This window comes from Acanthisitta chloris, unplaced genomic scaffold (genome assembly GCF_000695815.1).
Source record: "Acanthisitta chloris isolate BGI_N310 unplaced genomic scaffold, ASM69581v1 scaffold3133, whole genome shotgun sequence".
NCBI lineage: Eukaryota > Metazoa > Chordata > Aves > Passeriformes > Acanthisittidae > Acanthisitta > Acanthisitta chloris.
In genome coordinates, this window is record NW_008665313.1 from 239,665 (window position 1) to 258,268 (window position 18,604).

The 18,604-nt window shown below is 39.6% G+C and overlaps 1 protein-coding gene across 1 annotated transcript; it reads right to left on the reverse strand.

Annotated features, from left to right (window-relative positions):
* Positions 1-5,023: 5,023 nt before the first annotated feature.
* Positions 5,024-18,604, reverse strand: SLCO1A2 (solute carrier organic anion transporter family, member 1A2). Its single transcript, XM_009071681.1, has 14 exons — positions 18,545-18,604; positions 17,378-17,519; positions 15,359-15,491; positions 14,264-14,361; positions 12,451-12,597; positions 12,054-12,152; positions 11,378-11,611; positions 10,237-10,401; positions 9,198-9,393; positions 8,301-8,466; positions 7,598-7,782; positions 6,989-7,053; positions 6,060-6,177; positions 5,024-5,183 (listed from the first exon to the last, which is right to left on the reverse strand). Exons 1-14 carry the CDS (start codon positions 18,602-18,604, stop codon positions 5,024-5,026), a joined length of 1,968 nt encoding a protein of 655 aa, XP_009069929.1.

Consider the following 18,604-nt stretch of genomic DNA (forward strand, 5'->3'; position numbering starts at 1 on the left):
TAGTGCTGAAGGAAAACAGCTCTCCCACGTCTGCCAGGCTCTTCATCTCTCCAGGTATTTACTGCACTTGTGATTCTTTTTTTAACAATACCACTGTTTGCCTTCATTGAGTGTGGGGATGTATGTAATATCAATTTCATAATGTTCATGGAGAAGTAAGATTTGGAGAAAAACAAGGTCTTCTCTACATATCACTGCCTTTACCAATTAATACAGGAAAACCTAAACTGGACCTTAAGGTCTCTGATTATGAGGAAAGCTTATAACTGTATCCAGCCTCTACTGACCTGAAAACATAGCAAGACAAATTAACAAAGTAGGAATCAACGAATAGTTTTGTCTTTGCTGTATTTGATTAACTCCTCTAGCACCCAGGACAGGATTGCAGGAGCCAGACTTCAACACAAAAAGAACTCAGATGAAAAGGGAAGTCCCTTAGTGGAAATGAAGGAGTGCATAAGCAAGTTGCCTGTCTATGTCTGTGTGCAGATATATATAAACATTTTAAAGGAATATTCCTGCAAGCTCCCAGTTGTAGAAGTGGAAGCAAGTCACAAAGTAGCAGCAGCACTAATAGGATAGCAAATGCTGCTATCCTGTTATGCTGATACACCAGTAGGAACATTCATAATTAAATGCAATATGAAGTAGAAACTTAAACTTGTTTTATATATGGTTTTGGTTTTATACCAGAAAGTTTTCTTGAGACTGGTTTACTCCCTACAGAAGAAAGCAAAGCCATGGTGTGCCAGACAGCAAGCAGCTGTCTGCACTCTGGCCTTCCAAAGAGCTGCCTTGAAACAATAGCAACAGCAAAGGTACAGCATGAACTGGACCACTCTGTGTTTCATTAACCTCAAATGAGAAGTGTGTTTTTTTCAAAGCCAGTTTTGGAAGCATTTAAATGATAGCATTACAAAGCTAGGCAGCCTTTAGACAAACACAGGGGGTCAAGGCCTTCTAAAAAGCAAAACCTCTATCATGAACTTTTCCTTTTGCACCACCCTACCCCATCTGAAATGGAGCTTTTCACCCTCCAAGTAAGGACCCTCCTCTTATACTGCCCAGGCTATAAGGCTCCAGCAAGCTGCCACCTGTGGTCACACTCATGTCTGATGTTTGCATTCCCTGAGCACCACGTGTAAATTAACAGGGATATATCACATTTCTGACCTGGAGCTACCTAATGGTCTCTTCTTGAAGGCACCTCAGGCATTGCAATACCTAAGATTTCACATTCTAAAGGCATCCTCTACTTTTCGTCCTGTGATTTTGGTCTCCTGTGGTTTAAGAAATCTATGTCCTTGACTCCCTGGACAAAGCAAGAGAGGGGCAATTACTGAGTAATTTTCCACATTCTCAGAGAAAGGCCTAAACAATGAAAGGTCAAAAACCCAACCAGCATAACTGGGAACACTTTATGCCTTGTTAAGAAATGAAAAGACTAACAACAATTCTGTTAAAAAAATGCAGCAGTAGCCAAGAACTTGTTGCTGGAATGATCCAGCTTGCATCAGGTGACCAGACCTACATAAACTAGAAAGCAATTTAGCTTCTTTGCATGCCAAATCCCATCCCAGGTATTCTCAGGGTGTTCCTCTCTCCACATCACAATTTGAATCAGCTTCTGTTTCTATGAGGCTTGCTTGGATGAAAAGAGTTTGTAGGGAGGAGTTAGGTGCTTAGACTCGAGATAGGAAGGTTACAGAACACTGTCAACTTGAGATGAACTGACAAGTAAACTGAAACTGCCAATAATGCTTATCCAAAACTGTAATGCTCATGTGTTTAGAAGCTATACATGTCAACATAACATGGTTGTATCACAAACACAGCAGCATCATATCAGACATCAGCCATGCCCTCAGCCAAATTATTGTGTGGGGATGCAGCTTTGGTCAGCACACCTTATGCCCACTAATTAAAATCAGCTTGCCAGGTAACATATTTTCCTCCCAAATGAGTAATTTCCTGTAAAAAAATAAAAATCATAATTATAGCTTGAATAACATGCATAATCAGAAATGTTTAATTGTGCAGCAAGAATAGGTTTTAATTCATAAAAGTTAGAAGCAGCAGGGAGACAATGAAATTTATACCACACAGAATTTTTTTATGATACATTTAAGACTGTTAATAATGACTTGTAAAATAATGAGAGACTTGGCAATTAGGTAAAATATAGAGAAAATAATGTAAATAGAAAAGAGCCAACAAAGATTGCACATTCACAGAGAAAACAGTAGATAGTAGTCAGTAGACTTTGTTGTTATTTCTTTGAAAATGATGGCTCAGCACATGATCATGGTCAAAAAAAAACCCCAGGGAAACATCAGGGATCATTACAAAAGACAGTGAGTACAAAATGCTAGATAAATACATGTCAAAATGCTAGATAAATACATGTGTGCCCAGTTCGTGTACCATTGCCCTTGAAATACCTCCACAATGGTTACACAGTCACATTGCCTGAAACACATGAAGCGTTTGTTTCTCAGTGTCTGGCACCATATTCAGGCACCAACACCTGCCCTTCCACTCAGTAGATTTGAGGCTCAAAATTCAACTCATGGGCACCTTTACAGAGTTAAAATTTCAGAGGCAAAGGTTGATTGTGTGTGAAAGCTGTTTGCTCAGCTCTCAGGCACTCAGAAAACAAACCTACCACTCGTTTTCATTCATTTGATATTGGACTTAATCAACTCAAATATTCAGATGCTCCTGCTTTATCAAAAACTTTACATCTCCTGTTACTTCTATTACCATTATTCCCATTTGTGACTTGTGCTACCCACAGTGTTGACACAAGTCTTGGTGTTGGAAATATCAAACAAGGACCAGCCCAAACTTTCAAGCACAATGAATAGCATCTGAGTACCTACTGTAACCCACAGCAAGAAGACTCTGCTCAAACGAGTGTCACAACAGTGCCAGTTTGAGGTTCAGTCCTGAAATCTGCAGTGTCACCCACTTAAACAATAACCATCACTAGTAGCAGGTTAATGACTGCAAAGTGCCTGATGAACGTGGCCTATTTCACTGCTACATTCTCAAGCAGATGATGAACTGGAACAACTAAAAAGAAAGTCAATGTATCTTCTAAAATGCTAAATTTAAAACTTGGAAATGTTCTTATCTGCTTCCTTGCATTTCAAAGCACAGTTGAGTTAACTAGGCCTGAGTCCTTGGCAGTGCTCCATGGAAATGGCACAGATTTGCCTACCTAACAAAGCCCTTTTGTTTCCTACAGCTGTGAGACTTTGGTGCTCTGTAACTCTTCATGTTTCCCAGGTTACCTTGGCACCAAGCTGTGACTAAATGCCTGCAAAAGAACTTGAACTCTTAGCTTTGGAGGAATATATCCACCAGGAAGAATAATGGCTTTCAGGCTTTCAGCGGCTAGAGCGGAACAATGCTTAAAATCAGCTGTGCTTCAAGTGTTCACAAAGCTCCTGGAAGACCTGTGGCTAAATAGAGAACTGTATTCTCTGCTCTGCTGCACCACAGCTTTGCTTCCATTGCCCTTCTCATGTTGTACCTGTTCAGCTCCATCCTCCAACGCAAATGGAGGAAGTGGCTGTGACATACCTTTGCATACCTCTCAAGACCCAAGGTTGTGACAATGTGACCTCTGGTGACCCTGTCCCACTGCCCCTGTGACCCCAGGACCTCTCAATACCCCTGCCCTCTTCCCCCATGACCTCTGACCCCAGGTCTTGAACCCTGATGTGGCCCTATGACCTCTCATGACCCTTTCCCTCTGACCCTGTGACCTTTGACCACTGCCCTTGACATCTGCTGTGATCCTGTGACCTCTTGTGACCTTTGCCCTCTATTCATGACCCTTTTACTCTGTCCCATGACCTCTGACCCTGTGCCCTTTGCCCTCTGCCTTTTGCTTACTTTTCCCACCTTATCAGGGACATCTCCTGGTGCCAGGAACCCTTGGGCTGTGCTGTGTGTGTTGGCACTGGTTGGTTCAGGCTGCTGGAGGCTCATGAGTGCTCAGGGAGGAGACAGGAGGCTGGAAGGGCATGAGGAATCCTTCATCTCACTTCAGTCACTCTGGACAGAAATCAATTTTGCTGGGGAACATAAAATAATAAAAAAATCCAGCTATCTTTCCAGGTCTTGTTTTCCTGATGTTCCAAAAGCCCTGCAGGAGCTGAGGCCATAAACACAGCCAAATTCTCTTGCCACAGCCCTCAGTTTCAGGGAAAATGCTCTGCTGTTTGGCTGGAAATGTGGTATGTATAGAATTACTTGACCAAACATGAAAAGGTTTAGAATTTAGCAGACAGCAACATGATGGGCAAAGTACAAGTATCCTAATGTGTGTTATTTCCCTCTAGAGTAAATGCAAACAAAATAACAAATACTGAGGGATTTTCCTTGTCCATGCTGTGTGCAAACTGTAAAACATCACCATAACACAGCATTTTAAAAAAATTTATTATTTTTTATTATTACCACAACACCCAAACCATGTCAGCAACCAGGTTCCCAATATATTGACCACTTATACAAAGCAGAATAACAAACAGTCACTGCCTGAAAGGACTAAGAGAATCATTGTATAAAGTTATGGAAAACTCAGGCCCAAAGAAGCTACTGGATCCTGCCTACAGATCCAGCAATGATAGAAACTCTGACAGAAGCTGTTGGAGAATTCCAGGATGAAATCTGGCATCACTCCACTCAGCTGCACAACTCTCACTACCTTCCGTGAAACCAGGACTGAAAACATATCTTTGTGCTTCACAGCCCTTCGCTCAGACAACTCAGGTCTGGCATTTCACAGGTTTTCTTATTTCTACTCCTTGTTCTTTTTGCCCCAAACACATTTTTCCTATGCCTTCTGTTTACGAACTGATACTTGTATAATACAATTAGGATACAACTATATGTAATTCTATTAATCTCTGTCCAAAACTTCATTAGTTAGAGTATGAAATTTTTCACAAGGATATATCCAAAATGTACACTGCGAGGTTTTTTCCACAATATGTCCTGCTTTGAAATGCTATTTCAGTGCTTCTTGTTCTTTGTCCTGCATTTCAACTGGTGCATTTAATGAGATTGGCCTTTCAGACTTCAGTTTCTTCCTTAAAATAAGGAGAACTAGTGTACTTGGGATGTAGGACACTCCACGTAACACTGCTGGCAGGCCAAGATAGAGCCACCTGAAATAAATTATGAGCTTCATTAAATATATGCAGTTGTGAAAACATAGACAAACCTATTCAGTAAACATTGTTTTGTGAAAATTACACAGCCACTCCAAAGCTTGTGCCATGATCCTGCTGGATCTCACAGAGGATGAGCCAATATGAGGACAGAGAATATGTCAGTGTCAGTGAAATGGCTATTTGCATCACCCAATTTCAAACAAATTATTTGGCCAAATTAACCACCTGGTTCTCTTATGGCTTTCTGCACAGGAGAAAGGGAGAGTCCTGAAAGGGCAGCTCAGATCACCTGAGTAACATTTCTGGGGATTCATGAGCTGGCATTCTGCTTCCAAATCAACCTCAACACAGTGCCAAAAGGAATCAGTCTGAGGCCATTAGTTCAACAAGATTTGCCTTCAAAATTCCCACAGTGCTCCTTGAAGGACTACAAAGGTATGAAGAGTGGTATTCTGGGCCAGCTTCCAACTTGAGTTACTATATCGTTTCTAGAAATTTCTCCTCTGATTTAATTCTAGTACTGTTTCAACCATTTTCTGTTCAAAGACATTGCATAGTCACCCATTAAACATTTTTCCCACAGGACCTTACTGCCTTCTATGTTTTTTATCAGAATTCAGTGTTTTCAAGGCCTGTTCTTGTGAAAGGTTATTAGTGAATGCAATTATGGCACCAGAACATTTCTGGTGATCCAACATCTGTGTCAAAAGTTGCACTTGACATATAAAGTCCATAAAGTCCAAAAGTGTGTCACATTTCTAATACAGGAACAGTTTGTCTACTAGGAAAAGATAAAGAGCATAAAACTATATCTCTATGCATGTAATAAAACAGTAAGAAGGAGAAATTAAAATAAAGTAGAAAATATACCTGTATGTGACAATATCATATATCCTACATGCTCCTTCTCCACCACAAGTCATAGTGCCCCACTTCAAGCACGTGGTATCTATCAAAGCTCCAAAATAAATGGGAGATGGAATTCCAGCTAAAAAGAATATCAGCAACGTTTTTGTGAATAGCATATTTCTTCTGAGTAGCAGATACACTACAGGACCTATGCTGTGTCTCACCTACTCCATCTGTCCTGTCCTCTTGCAGCATGAACCACGTTCTCTGTGTATCTTATGTTCTCTCTTCTTCCTTAGCCACCTGCCCTCAACCAAAGATTTTCTTTCCTGCTGCCTGTTTAACAATATACACATGCTACAGTATGGACTGTGATTCCTACTCAAAACTCAACATTTTCTCTCATCACTGAGAGGGAATGCTGTGTTCAGTAAAGATATAACAAGAGTGAAGGAATGCAAAATGCCTTTCAGATGAGCAGCAGATGTAGTCAGCTGTCCTGGCTTCTGCTGGGATAGTGTTTGTTTTCTTCCTGATAGCTGATACAGTGCTGTGTTTTGCATTTAATAGTGTTGATAACACACTGATGTTTTAGTTGTTGCTCAGTAGTGCTTACCCTAAACCAAGGACTTTTCAGTGTCTCAGGCTCTGCTGGTGAGGAGCTGCACAACAAGATGGGAGGGAATGTGGCCAGGACAGCTGACCTGAACTGGCCAAAGGGACATTCCATACTGAAGAGAATTGGCAAGGAGAGACCCAGTATAAAAAAAAAAAGTGAAGTGCAAGCTGTCCTGACTTGCCTAGATCTGTTAAAACCCCCAAATTCTTCCTGATCAAAGGCACACCATAGAAGCAAACTCCTGTGCCGTGCACATAGCCCTGATGTGATCCCTCCCTAACTCTAGATCAGACCTAACTGTGCTTCTGAAGTGTGTTAGCTATTTTCTTACCAAATACTCTTGAAGCTAGTCCATGGATACCCACTCCAAATGACTTTTCTTCAGGCTTTAGAGACCTGTATGACAATTACATTGTAGATTTATTAGTACAGATGACATTATGGTTTTTTTAAATCAAACCCTTCTTCCCTTTAGGTCCAAACCATTCAAATTAGAGCAGTGGTTGAAACAGTTCATTATCCTCATTAGGTGACATTTACTGAAAAGTTCCTGAATTAGGACTGCCAATCAGAAAAGGAAAGGCCATTGTCAGTGGTATCATCCACTTGGGCTGAGGCCAACACAAAGTGTAAGATAGTTGTGCCTTAACCAATATCACGTTGCTGAGATTGATAAACACATGAGGATCACACAGCTGCCAATAGCTCAGTGCCCTGACACTGGAGCCCTACATTTATTCGGGATATAGCAGATAGTCAGGAGCAACAACAAGTTACAAAGCTGACATGACACTGAACCTTAGCATAGCACAGAAATGACATAAGATTTTTCTGCTCTTCCTCCTTCCATACACAAACTAACTAAATTTTAATTTCTGTGAGTCTTTGACCTCAGAATAAAAAGTCCAGTAGATTTCTTAAGACAAGGACTATACTGTACCTTATTAAGACCATATACCCAGGCATAGCTGCTAAGGAAAAAATGAAGCTGCAGACTAATGACAATATCAAAAAATAATGAAGCATCTTGTCACAGTTTGCGTCTCCAGCACACTGGCCCAGAATTGCAGAGACATTTTGAGATGAAAACCCTGAGGCTTCAACACAGGTGCAGTTTTCAAATACCTGTCAAAAGAGTACTTGGGTCACACAGATTGTCAAACTCACACACAGAGTGTGAAGCTCACACAGTTGGCTCTCTCTCTCTCCTGCACTTGAGTATCTCACACACGTGCAGCACTGTAATGCTGTAATTTCTGAAATACCTGGTTACATGTTTAAATCTACAGGGTAAAAGAGATTATTAAGTCCATGCTATAGATTTTCATTTGGGCTGAAATATTATTGGGCACTCAGGCTTCCCAGTGGCAATACCTTCAGAATAATTTCTCACTCCATTTTGAGCATTTAATATTCCTTCAGTTCTTAGAAGGGAAGGAGCCTTCTTCATTATACTCTTTAATTTAAACTAATTTTCATATTGAGTTTGGAATTCCTGGTGCTAGCCCATGAACTTGCTCAACTCTAACAGCTTATACACACAATTAAATGTACATGTATGGATATCTCCTGCCCTATATTGATACAGATATGTCTCATCTACTATATTGCATAGTTACAGCACAATAAAACGTATGCTTTACCACACTTTTTCCAGTTCCTCTTGAGGATTTACACCCAGCAAGACAAGGTGACACGTAAGTGATTCCATTGTTCCCACACACAGGGTCCCATATTTTAAGCAGGCAATCACAGTCCCTGTTGCAGCCAGCAAGCAGAGTATTTTCTGCATATGAAACTTGCTCTATTCTGAAATACAGTTAGAAGATGAATAAATATTTCAGCAATGAAATACCTACAGTAAACCCTTTGCAATGCTTAAGATTCTATTCTAGCTCAAGTGTTAATTCAGGACACAGTCCTACAGGCTCCTATCCTGGAGTTATGCCTTCCTATCTTTCTATAGGCTGTTATAGCATATTAAATTATATTGCATTAGTATTATCAATTAGCTATGCATACCCTACAGCATTTTTCTCAGCTATGGCATGTATGTCCTTGATTGCCTCTAAGTGTTGCATGTATACCTATGTGTCCATTTTACAGACACATAATTCTTCCCGAGGATTAATGCCAGGTTTCACATCAAGAAACTGCAGATAAAACATCCTCTGATAACTCAATAGCAAATTGTAGCATAAGATTAAGAAGGGCTTTTGTCTCTCTGTTATTCTGAATTGCATTCATGTGTGCCTAATTTGATTTTCACCTGCAGTTACATGATTTTACTAATTATATTAGCAAAAGGATTCATATGGACCTGCAATTGCATGAGTGTTGATGTGCTTTAATCCACTTTCATTGTTTGAACCAGGGATAACAGAAGATAGACCTCCTGTCTCATGCAAGTAAAAAGCCTTGAGAATTTAGATCGTGAAACTGAAATGTTGCAAAGCTATGGAGCCCCTGGCTGATTCTTGACAAGGAGAACCATCCCAGTGTCTTAAGACTGAAGTTTTCTTGTGCCTTAAAGAACATACCCTTCATAGGAAACTGTTAGACCAGCAACTGGTGAAGTATCACAGACAGTCCAATAGGCAGCGAAGTAGAGAAGGTACTCCAGTAAAGATACCCAATATGCTATGTTCGCAGCCTGATAGAGATTTATCTTGAATTTCTTCATGAATAAGCCTCCAAAAAAATACCCAACGCATAGAACTGGTAAGTTGTAAACACCTATTTAAACAAGTGAAACTTCCATGTTAAAATAAAGGAGACCATCAAATCTACTCTACTATAAGGTAGCTACTAGAAGGTACTCTACTATAAGGTAGCTACTATAGCTACTGTAAGGGAAGATTGTGTTTGGCAAAGACTCATACAGTGCCTGTGACTGAACAATTTAACTACTATCAGATATTTTCTCTCTACTAATTGCACACTCAAACCCTCTGCCAAAGTCAACAGCAGGTGAGAACTGCTTGGAGAGTGAGCTAGAGGGTAGGGCTGGAATGATGAATTGGGAAATTGCAATCTCGAGTTGCAATTCAGGTCCAACTCAATAAAAAAAGGGAAAAAAATACAGATATGTTTTCAATCCATCCCCCCAGCTGACAGAGTAACTCAGCAGGATGATAGGCTAGTGGAGTACATCTTAACGCACACTGAACACCACAAAAAGGAGAAACAGCCTTTCAGTTTTGATATGAGATTACTGAATGTGCTCTCACACTTCTTCACTGATTGATACTTTAATGGAGCCAATTCTGACTGAAAGACATTTTGGAAGTGGTTTTACCAAAACATCACGTGGTTTGTTTTCATATCAGCTGAATTTTCTGAGCCAATTCAAAAGATGGGAAGTAGATTAGAGAATTCTGCACAGAAAATTAGGAGAAGCTTAGCAGAAAATGCATAAATATTTAGAAATGCTTTATAGTGTGGTACCTCTCACTTGTAGAAGCATTTAACCTTAGTATGGATGTGTAAGTACAAATGAACACATACATATTAATATAGATAATTGGCATAGAGGCATCACTAAGTGGTAGAACAGAGCAAAGCAAAATGCAAACATACCAATCAAAAAGATGGCATCTGATGCAGATTTTCCAAACTGCTGCTCCAGATATTTGGGCATGAAGGATATCATGCCATCAAAGGCACTGAACTGTAACACAGTTATGCATATAAATAACATATACACTGGGTTGCGAAACAGAGCCTTGAGGAAGGGGATGAAATCTGGAATAAAATAATGCCACGAGTTAGTGTGATGCTTCAGGAAAAGAATGACCCATTGCTCAGTGTGGCTGAGGGTAGAAGAGAGGAACAGAAACGGTCCTTGACTCGATCAGGCTGAATCTTGTGCTTTGCCAGACACCACAGGCCAAAGTTTACTTGCTTAGCCCAGGCTACTCTAACGTGTCTCCTCTGCCCAAGGATACCCTCACACACACACACAGACCAATGCATGCTGCTGCTTATAAAAAACAGTAATAAATCACAGCAAGAACCTTATTGTAAAAGTTTCCTGAAACTTTTTAGCTGTACAGTGACCAAATTTTGCACCTACAGATTTGAACCAGCAGCTATTCCTCCATTTTTCCTACTCCTTTTTCTCTCATCTCATGCCTCCAGAGCATTCACCAGAACCCCTTTTCTGCACCTGGCATACAAAGGGTGTACAAGGGGAAAGGGGTCCAAAGAGGCAACCTGCCCCCAGAGACTTGAACAATGATTTTGGTTACTGCTTCTGTCAGTGCTAGGGCAGACAAGGCCTGAAGAGAGATGTGACCACAGTTATACCCACCATACTCTCTGTATCTGCCAGTCTTCAGCCAAGTAAGCATCTGAGAAACTAATTTACACAGTTGTTTTTCTCTGTATAATGCCTATTAAGTCAGGATCTGAACCATAAAAAAACCTCCACAATTCCCTTTTGTCTAATGTTCTCTGTTAATTAATGTGCTGAGCTATTGTCAAGAAACTCTGCAGAAAAACACAAGCATCTGCAAAACAATGACTGTGCCTCACTGGCAGGGGCAATATATATCTATACTTAGAGAGGATACATATCTTTCAGAGGTAGACAAGTATCTTACAAGATGAAAACCAGAGTAGGTATTTCATATCTTGGACCCACCTTTACTTACACAAATACACATAGTTCACGTCGTCAGGACTAAATTAAGAAGGAATAAAACACAATAGAACTTGCCTTTAGCAATTTCATACATGGTCTGTTTGCCTTCATTTTTATCATTTTCTTGCAACGGGACTACACTTTTTTCACTTGTCTCCTCAGGTTCATTGGTTTCACCTTCCTTCACAAGTGACTTGGGCAAAAACCAAAATGGTATTCCCACGAGAAGATTGAGTAGTGCACAAATCAAAATGCCCAACCACCATGCTCCAACCCAGCGGGCATCAGTAGCTGTTATAGTTATGTCATCTATAATGAAAACCAAAATCAGTTCAGAAACTTTCTTTGCTGTCACTGTGTGCTTGGCTAGGCACGTGATATACTAGAAGCATTTTAATGATTCTTAAAATCATGAAGGAGAATAGCCTTCAGCCTTCTTTTCTAGTGTTGAAAATTTTCTGCCAAATTTCACTGTTTTAAATTAATTTAATGAATTTTAAATTTCAGTGTGTTAAATTAATTCTAGCCCTTTCCTGTGTTAAGCCAGGTAACACAACTGTCCATCAAATAGTCTACATGCAGATTCATCTGTGTATCAGTGAATTGACTATTATACACAGATCTTCAATTCAAAAAGGAACACCAGCAAACTGATAAAATGAAGACATCTCATATTAGCAAAGAAACATCTTTTAGCTCTGACAGCATGACTACCAATTTATACATGACATTTTATATATTCATCCATTACCTGCACCTACTGATCCAACGTCAACAAACAGTTCTGCACAGAATGATGCCAACAATAAACCAAGGAAGGGGCCAATTACAGTTGCTGTGTGTAGACATGCTAGAGTAGGAAAAGGAGAAAACAATACTAAATTAGAACTCAGACATAATCTTTTCTTGGATGCATATCTTTAGGACACATCTACTCAATAGGCATCTGTGCCTAAAAATGGCCTCATTTCAAGAAGTTCATCTCCAGTTAAATTACAGGTTCTACAATATTATTGTTTTGATAGGGCAATAATGACTGTGTTCTCCCTTTATTGGACTGAAGGGAGTCACAATAATCCTTTCTTTTGCTTTTATTTATGTATGTGTTTGCTTAGGGGAGAGCAGTTATCACAAGAGGGTAGACTTACCCAGGTAGAAAGGGGAATTCTCTGCTTTGGCAAAATCCTCCAAATAGGAAATGCCTAATGGCATGATGGGAGTTTCACCCATTCCTCGCACTATGTTTCCAACCATCACAAATATCCACAGCAAGGATCCAGGCTCTTTTTCACACTCTGTGAATAAAATAAAAAGTCAGAATTAATGTTTTAATTCTAACTATTAGTGAAAAGCTAGAGACAAAGAACTGACTAACAGCTTGAGCTTTAGTGAGTAGGCCTGTTCTATAAAAAAAGGGAAATAATTGGTCATGATATTTGAAAGGCTCTGGAACTAGACCCGAAGAATAAATTCTTCTGTGTCTAAATCACTGGTTGTTTGCTGGTAAGTTCAACCATCACTGTACAACAGTCCTCATCACCTGGAATTCCCTTACCTCAAAGACCTGTACTGATTTTGGCATGGCATATCAATGACCTCCCTAACCAGAAATCTCATCTGTCTGGGTATTCAAAATCAGATTTGAGGACAAGGCAAATTCTGATTTGGAAAATAATATACAAATTCCACCACAATTGCTGAATGACATCAAAGGTTACAGAAAGGTTTTCTACCTCCATCATGCCCTTACAACTCACAAAGTCAGTGTTTCCCTAAACAGGCACCTACTGGAACACAGCCCATGATCTGCCTGTTTGGGCATTGCTCTGAGGAAGTCTCTGTCTCACTGTGACCTTCATACCACTCTTGATCACAATCAAGACCCATAACAATATACCTGGCCAGGCTGCTGAATCTGCCTGGGGATCCCACTCTCATTGATTCACCCCGATCCTCCTACATAACCCAGCAGGATACTGTGCTTGGAATCCAGATCCATTACAAAATGGAGACACAGAAAACTACAGCACAACACTATGGTTTGATGTTCATACATTATGACAGCAGAGAGATTCAGCATTAGCACACAATGATGGAACAGCATCACCAAATGTAATAAAAAACTGGGGTTTGTGGCATCTAACTTTTGCCATCCACCAACCATCAAAGTTTCCTGTAGTCTGAAGACACATCCAGGAGGTAATCTGACCCACCCTAAAGAGCATGAATGTCCTTACAGCAAGGGACAGGCTCTGCAAGAGCTCTGTACCCTCCTTGTGCCAACTATCAAGGGAGTCTAGAGACATGGTTCAGACTAAATGCTTCCCTTTGAGGTAGCTAAAGGCTCAGGAGATTAATCCCAGCCTCAGTGTAAGAATTTTGTGTGTGATCATTTAATAGTTGCCTCTGAGCCTTTTGTCTTCACAGTAGTTACTTCATATGCACATTTCTAGTGCACATACATGTGTCATGCTCAGAGATAAGGTTTAGCCTAGTTTAAACCATTTTCTCTTTTCTCTAAAAGGAATCAAGATCTATGTTTTGTTCTATCTCTATTTCTCATTATTTCCTGTGTGTACAACAAAAGAGAATCTTGAAGCCTTTTACCCATTATCCAAATATGCTTCCCTCCTCCTCACAGCATCATAGTATTTCAAGTCAAAAAGAGGAATATTTGTGAGAACAACCTGGTGTTATATTTCCCCAAAGTGAACTGCCAGGGATGTTAACTGAGCTGTTCAGATACTGTGAAAACTGGCTGAAAAAATGTTTTAGCTCTGGAGTCACAGACCAGAGAAATAAAAAGGCCAGGAAATTTCCTGAGCTCTAGCTTTTATGCCTACACAAACTACTGACCAAAAGCAGGTCCCTGAAATAATTGCTAATAAAAATAAAACCCTATTTACTTAGACACTATAAAGACTGAGAAAAAAGTATTAGAAAGCATAGAAAGGGTCCTACCTGTTGATGGTTCATCTGTAGGCAAAGAGGCATTAACAAGGCATAGAGGCATCACTGAAAAATTTTCCTGTTGTGAAATGCTGCTCTCAATATGATACCTGTTGAATCAAAGGAAAGCATGTACAGGTTAAGAAGATATACACGAGAACAACCCCATAGGTCTGTGCTATAGAAATTACCTATAAGAAAAATGTGCAGCTATAGGAAGAAGGAAACCCATGTCAAAAGCTAACTGAGCCTCAGTAACAAAACAGGCTAGGTACAATGGAACTGTTACAGTGTTTTATCCAGACTCTTGTCCAGCCTCTGACATAATCTTGTGACAGATGCTTCAGGAGGAGCTGATGAACCACCCTAATGAAATATCTCATAGCATCTTCTCTCCTGCTCTTATATTTTAATCCAATTTACAGCCTAAGCAGAGGTGCCACCAAGGCTCTCAGAGTCACACTACATTGGACATAACAGGATTAGAGGAGCTTCATTTGTCAGAAGATATCTTACTGATTAAAATATAAAATCATAGAATCCCAGAATGGCCTGTGTTGGAAGGAACCCTAAAGATCATCTAGTTCCAGCCACACTGCTGTAGGCAGGGACACCTTTCACTAGGCCAGGTTGCTCAGAGCTCCAACCAATACAGACAAGCCTATATAATTATGTTGTTAAGCCAAGCAAAAATAGTGAAAAAATGGCTGAAGTATCATTATAGTCTGTAAAGGTCTTGACAACAAAATCAAGTATGATCTGTCATCAGGCTCCAGGCCAAAAATGTCTTTAAAAATCATCTTGTATTGCCCCTCCAAGCAGTTAAGAGCTGGTAGTATAATGTGCAGTATCACTGCCCACTGCTTGGAGAGCCCACACAGAGGGTAGCACAAGGACAAAGACAAGAGCAAAGGAAAGTGTCCAGCAAGAGGGGTGACTCTCCTTAGACTGATTCTTGAAGCCATCTCAGAAGCAAAACAAAACAAGCTGCTCTACAATTATCATATTGAACCCATGCTCAGGAATGTCTTTCTCTTTTAGCAACACCATCTCAGTGCAAGGAGTTAAGGATCACAGAAGCTGCTGTGAGCTAAGCAAAATACTCACCTTCCAAACAGGAAATGAGGGAGTGATATCAAGAGACATCCAAATGACAAAATTGTGCATCCCAAAGCAATTATTCTAGGCCTGTGTAGCTTGGCTCCAAAGTAACTCACAAATGCTATCAGCAGCAAGTTACCTGCAAAAAGAACCTGGTTCACATTTGCAAACATCCCTAGACCTTTTAGGATGCAACAAAAATTTGAGTATATCTTGTAAGCTCAACATCTGTTACTTTTCTTGTCTTGCAAAAAGTGTAACTAGACAGGGAACTGCCCACATGATGCAGAAATTCCCTGCTACGTGTGATCTTTTTTTGGAAGAGTTACATCACATGGAAAGAACATGAGAATAGAAGAGAGAATGGAAAAGAGATCACAGTGAGAGAGATTTTTGACTGCACCTATGTAGAGAAGAAATCTCCCACTACTTTACATAGAGATCAGACCCACGGGCTGCAAAATAACAGTTGTTTTCGGAAGTTATTCTCCTAGAATACTTTATTTTGCAATGTGTGGGGAAATGTACTTCCCCACACATTGTACAAAATCAGGTTTTGTACTGAAAATAATAAACACAAGATGACAGCCAGAGAAAAAAAAAAGTAAAAATAAATTAATGGAGAAGAATAAATTAAATAGATTTTTGTACCTAGTACCATTTAAAACCACAAATGTGCTAAAAATCTTCATTCTCCTCTCCTTCACTTCAGAATCAGTTGATTTTCTCTACTCTTCATTTATTGCTATGCAACTAAGAAAAGAATCAAGCTCCATGTTATGAATCAGGCTCTATAAAAATAGCAATTTAGTAATCATACACCTACTAATTTTGTGAGCTCTTTGTCAAAAGAACAAAATCATGTCTCTGAGTGATGAGCATCATGCTCTGAAAGATTATGCCTGTTTTTATGTATGATTGACAAACAGACTGTATTGAACCAGTGGTTTGAATGACACTTAAAGATGCACATTTACATGGTCCTAATAAATCACTTATGTTTGCCACATACACTAACTCTTTATAGTTCCAAATATTATTATGATTAATCAACAGTTATTTTACATCCTTGGAGATAAGAGTACCACAACTTGTTACAGAAAAGTGCATATGAGAGGATAATTTATTTAAAATAATAAGGTTTTTACATACCACTTGATCAGTTCATATTTCTTAAAGTCTCCTCCTCATCAAAAGTAGAATATATTCTGGGTATTCCTTCTCTATCCTAACTACCACTGAATTGCCCCATCAGGCTGCTTTGCTGGCTGCAGCAAGGTGCTGCCAACAGCTCCTTCCTCTTGCACATGCAGATAGAGGAGATCAGGAAAAGGGGGAGAAGGAGCCTTATCTCCCCTCCCATCAGTGCACATGAGCCTGTGCAGACCATTTCCTCAGCTGAGCCAGGGATATTAAAGATCCACATTGTGACTTGCAGGGTATAAAAAAAACCTCCTCTAAGGATCTCTGTTTAGATGGTTTTGAAGGTCTCAAGTCTTTTGTTCGGCTTTTTTTGGCAATGACAAGACATAAGTTTGTCACTGGGCAATAAAACTCAGTGATAGTCAAGGTAAGAGTCACTAAAAGCAGAACTGGAAACTTTCTTTACAGTTGTACAGGTACAAAATCCTGAAATATTAATGAGTTTAAGTAAGGAGACAATCCACTCCAACCAACTTTGATTCAAAGAACTGTAAAATGCTAAATATGACTTTAAATTCAAACAGAGTTTTAGAAATCTTCTTGTTTGTTGACAAAGATTCAATACAAAGCTCCTTAACCAGTTCTATTTTGTTAGTTGCTCTGCCATATTTTATGGCAGTGCAGAAATCAGATAATCTAAACTTTTCATTGAAGTTGTCCTATTAGTTTCCGAGGCATGACATGGTTAAGTATCAACTGAAATGGGGTTGGCCAGGATTGTCACATACAGTAATCAGCAGATTGCTGTGGACATGACTCACTAATACACGCTCAGACAAGTAATATTTTCAAAGAATAATAAATATTAAACTGAGAGATTACCAATTTCAAAGCTTCCATTAATGATCCCCACTAAAGAAGCTGGGATATTAAATTGTTTCTCTATCTGTGTGTACATGCTGTTCATGTAAGCACCAGACATCGTTTTTCCAACAAATGTAAGTGACAGTGCCAGCAGAAACACCTAGGAAGGAAAAAAGAGAGGGCATAAAGAATTCAGAATTATATAGTTCTGAATATTCCATGGTTATTTTCTCTACCAAGGATCTGCTTCCAGGGGGAAAAAAAATTAACAATTCTGTTCCACTGTTTGTAAGTCCCATCATCTATCCTTCATCCATATCATATATCCTTGTTATATACCTGCTCCCATTGACCAAGCCTGTCTTCAGAAACTTCAAGCCCCCTTTCCCCAGCCAAGATTGCCACCTGCAGGACCAGGTCTGCAGCCAGACCAGGGTGCAGAGACTTCCCACCCTCTGCTCATGACAAATCACTTGCAGAACTGAGATTGCTCCCTTTGATTGAATTAGTTCATTCAGTATCTGCTCTCTCATCTCAGCAGAGTTCATGAGCTCAGAACAAGTAATTTCAAGCAGAAGGTGTAAATAACATTTTTACAAGACAATTAATAGCAATTGACAGTAAAAAAGAAAATAAGAATGTGTGCAGTACGATTCAAATCCTTTTAACTTTAGGCTTCTTAATAAACAGTATCTATCAAATTAAATCAACAGCATCTTTAAATATATCTGCTCCAAATGCTAAAAAGCATCAGCAATGTATTTGGGCTTTGAATTGCTACGAAAAACAACTTATTTTACAGCATCTGTAGCAATTCTGGATAACTTGAATAGTCGAGGGTACATGAACAGCCAAATTTTACTGCCACTTCACAATTGGTGATGCTCATTTCACAGGTTTAAGCAGCAATGGTAAACATGTGAAATTGAGGGGATTACACAAAGGCAGAGTAGGAGCTTCAAAGGAGCAATCAACCATACCACCAGCACACCACAGTGTAAAGTTCAGGGCCAGCAAATGCAACATATGGTTGTTTACAAACTTGCTTGACCTTGGTTAGGGCATTAAGGATAGAAAAGAAACAGCTTATTCATTCATTTGGTCTTAGTAATTTCTACCAAACTTCTATAAAGGCAAGCAACTACAATTGTGTGCTCATGCAAAAGTGCTAAAATATTTCTGTACCTTCAGCTTGGAAATGCAGCAGAATTTGTCCTCTGCATGTGGCTTCTTAGCTTCTTTCAT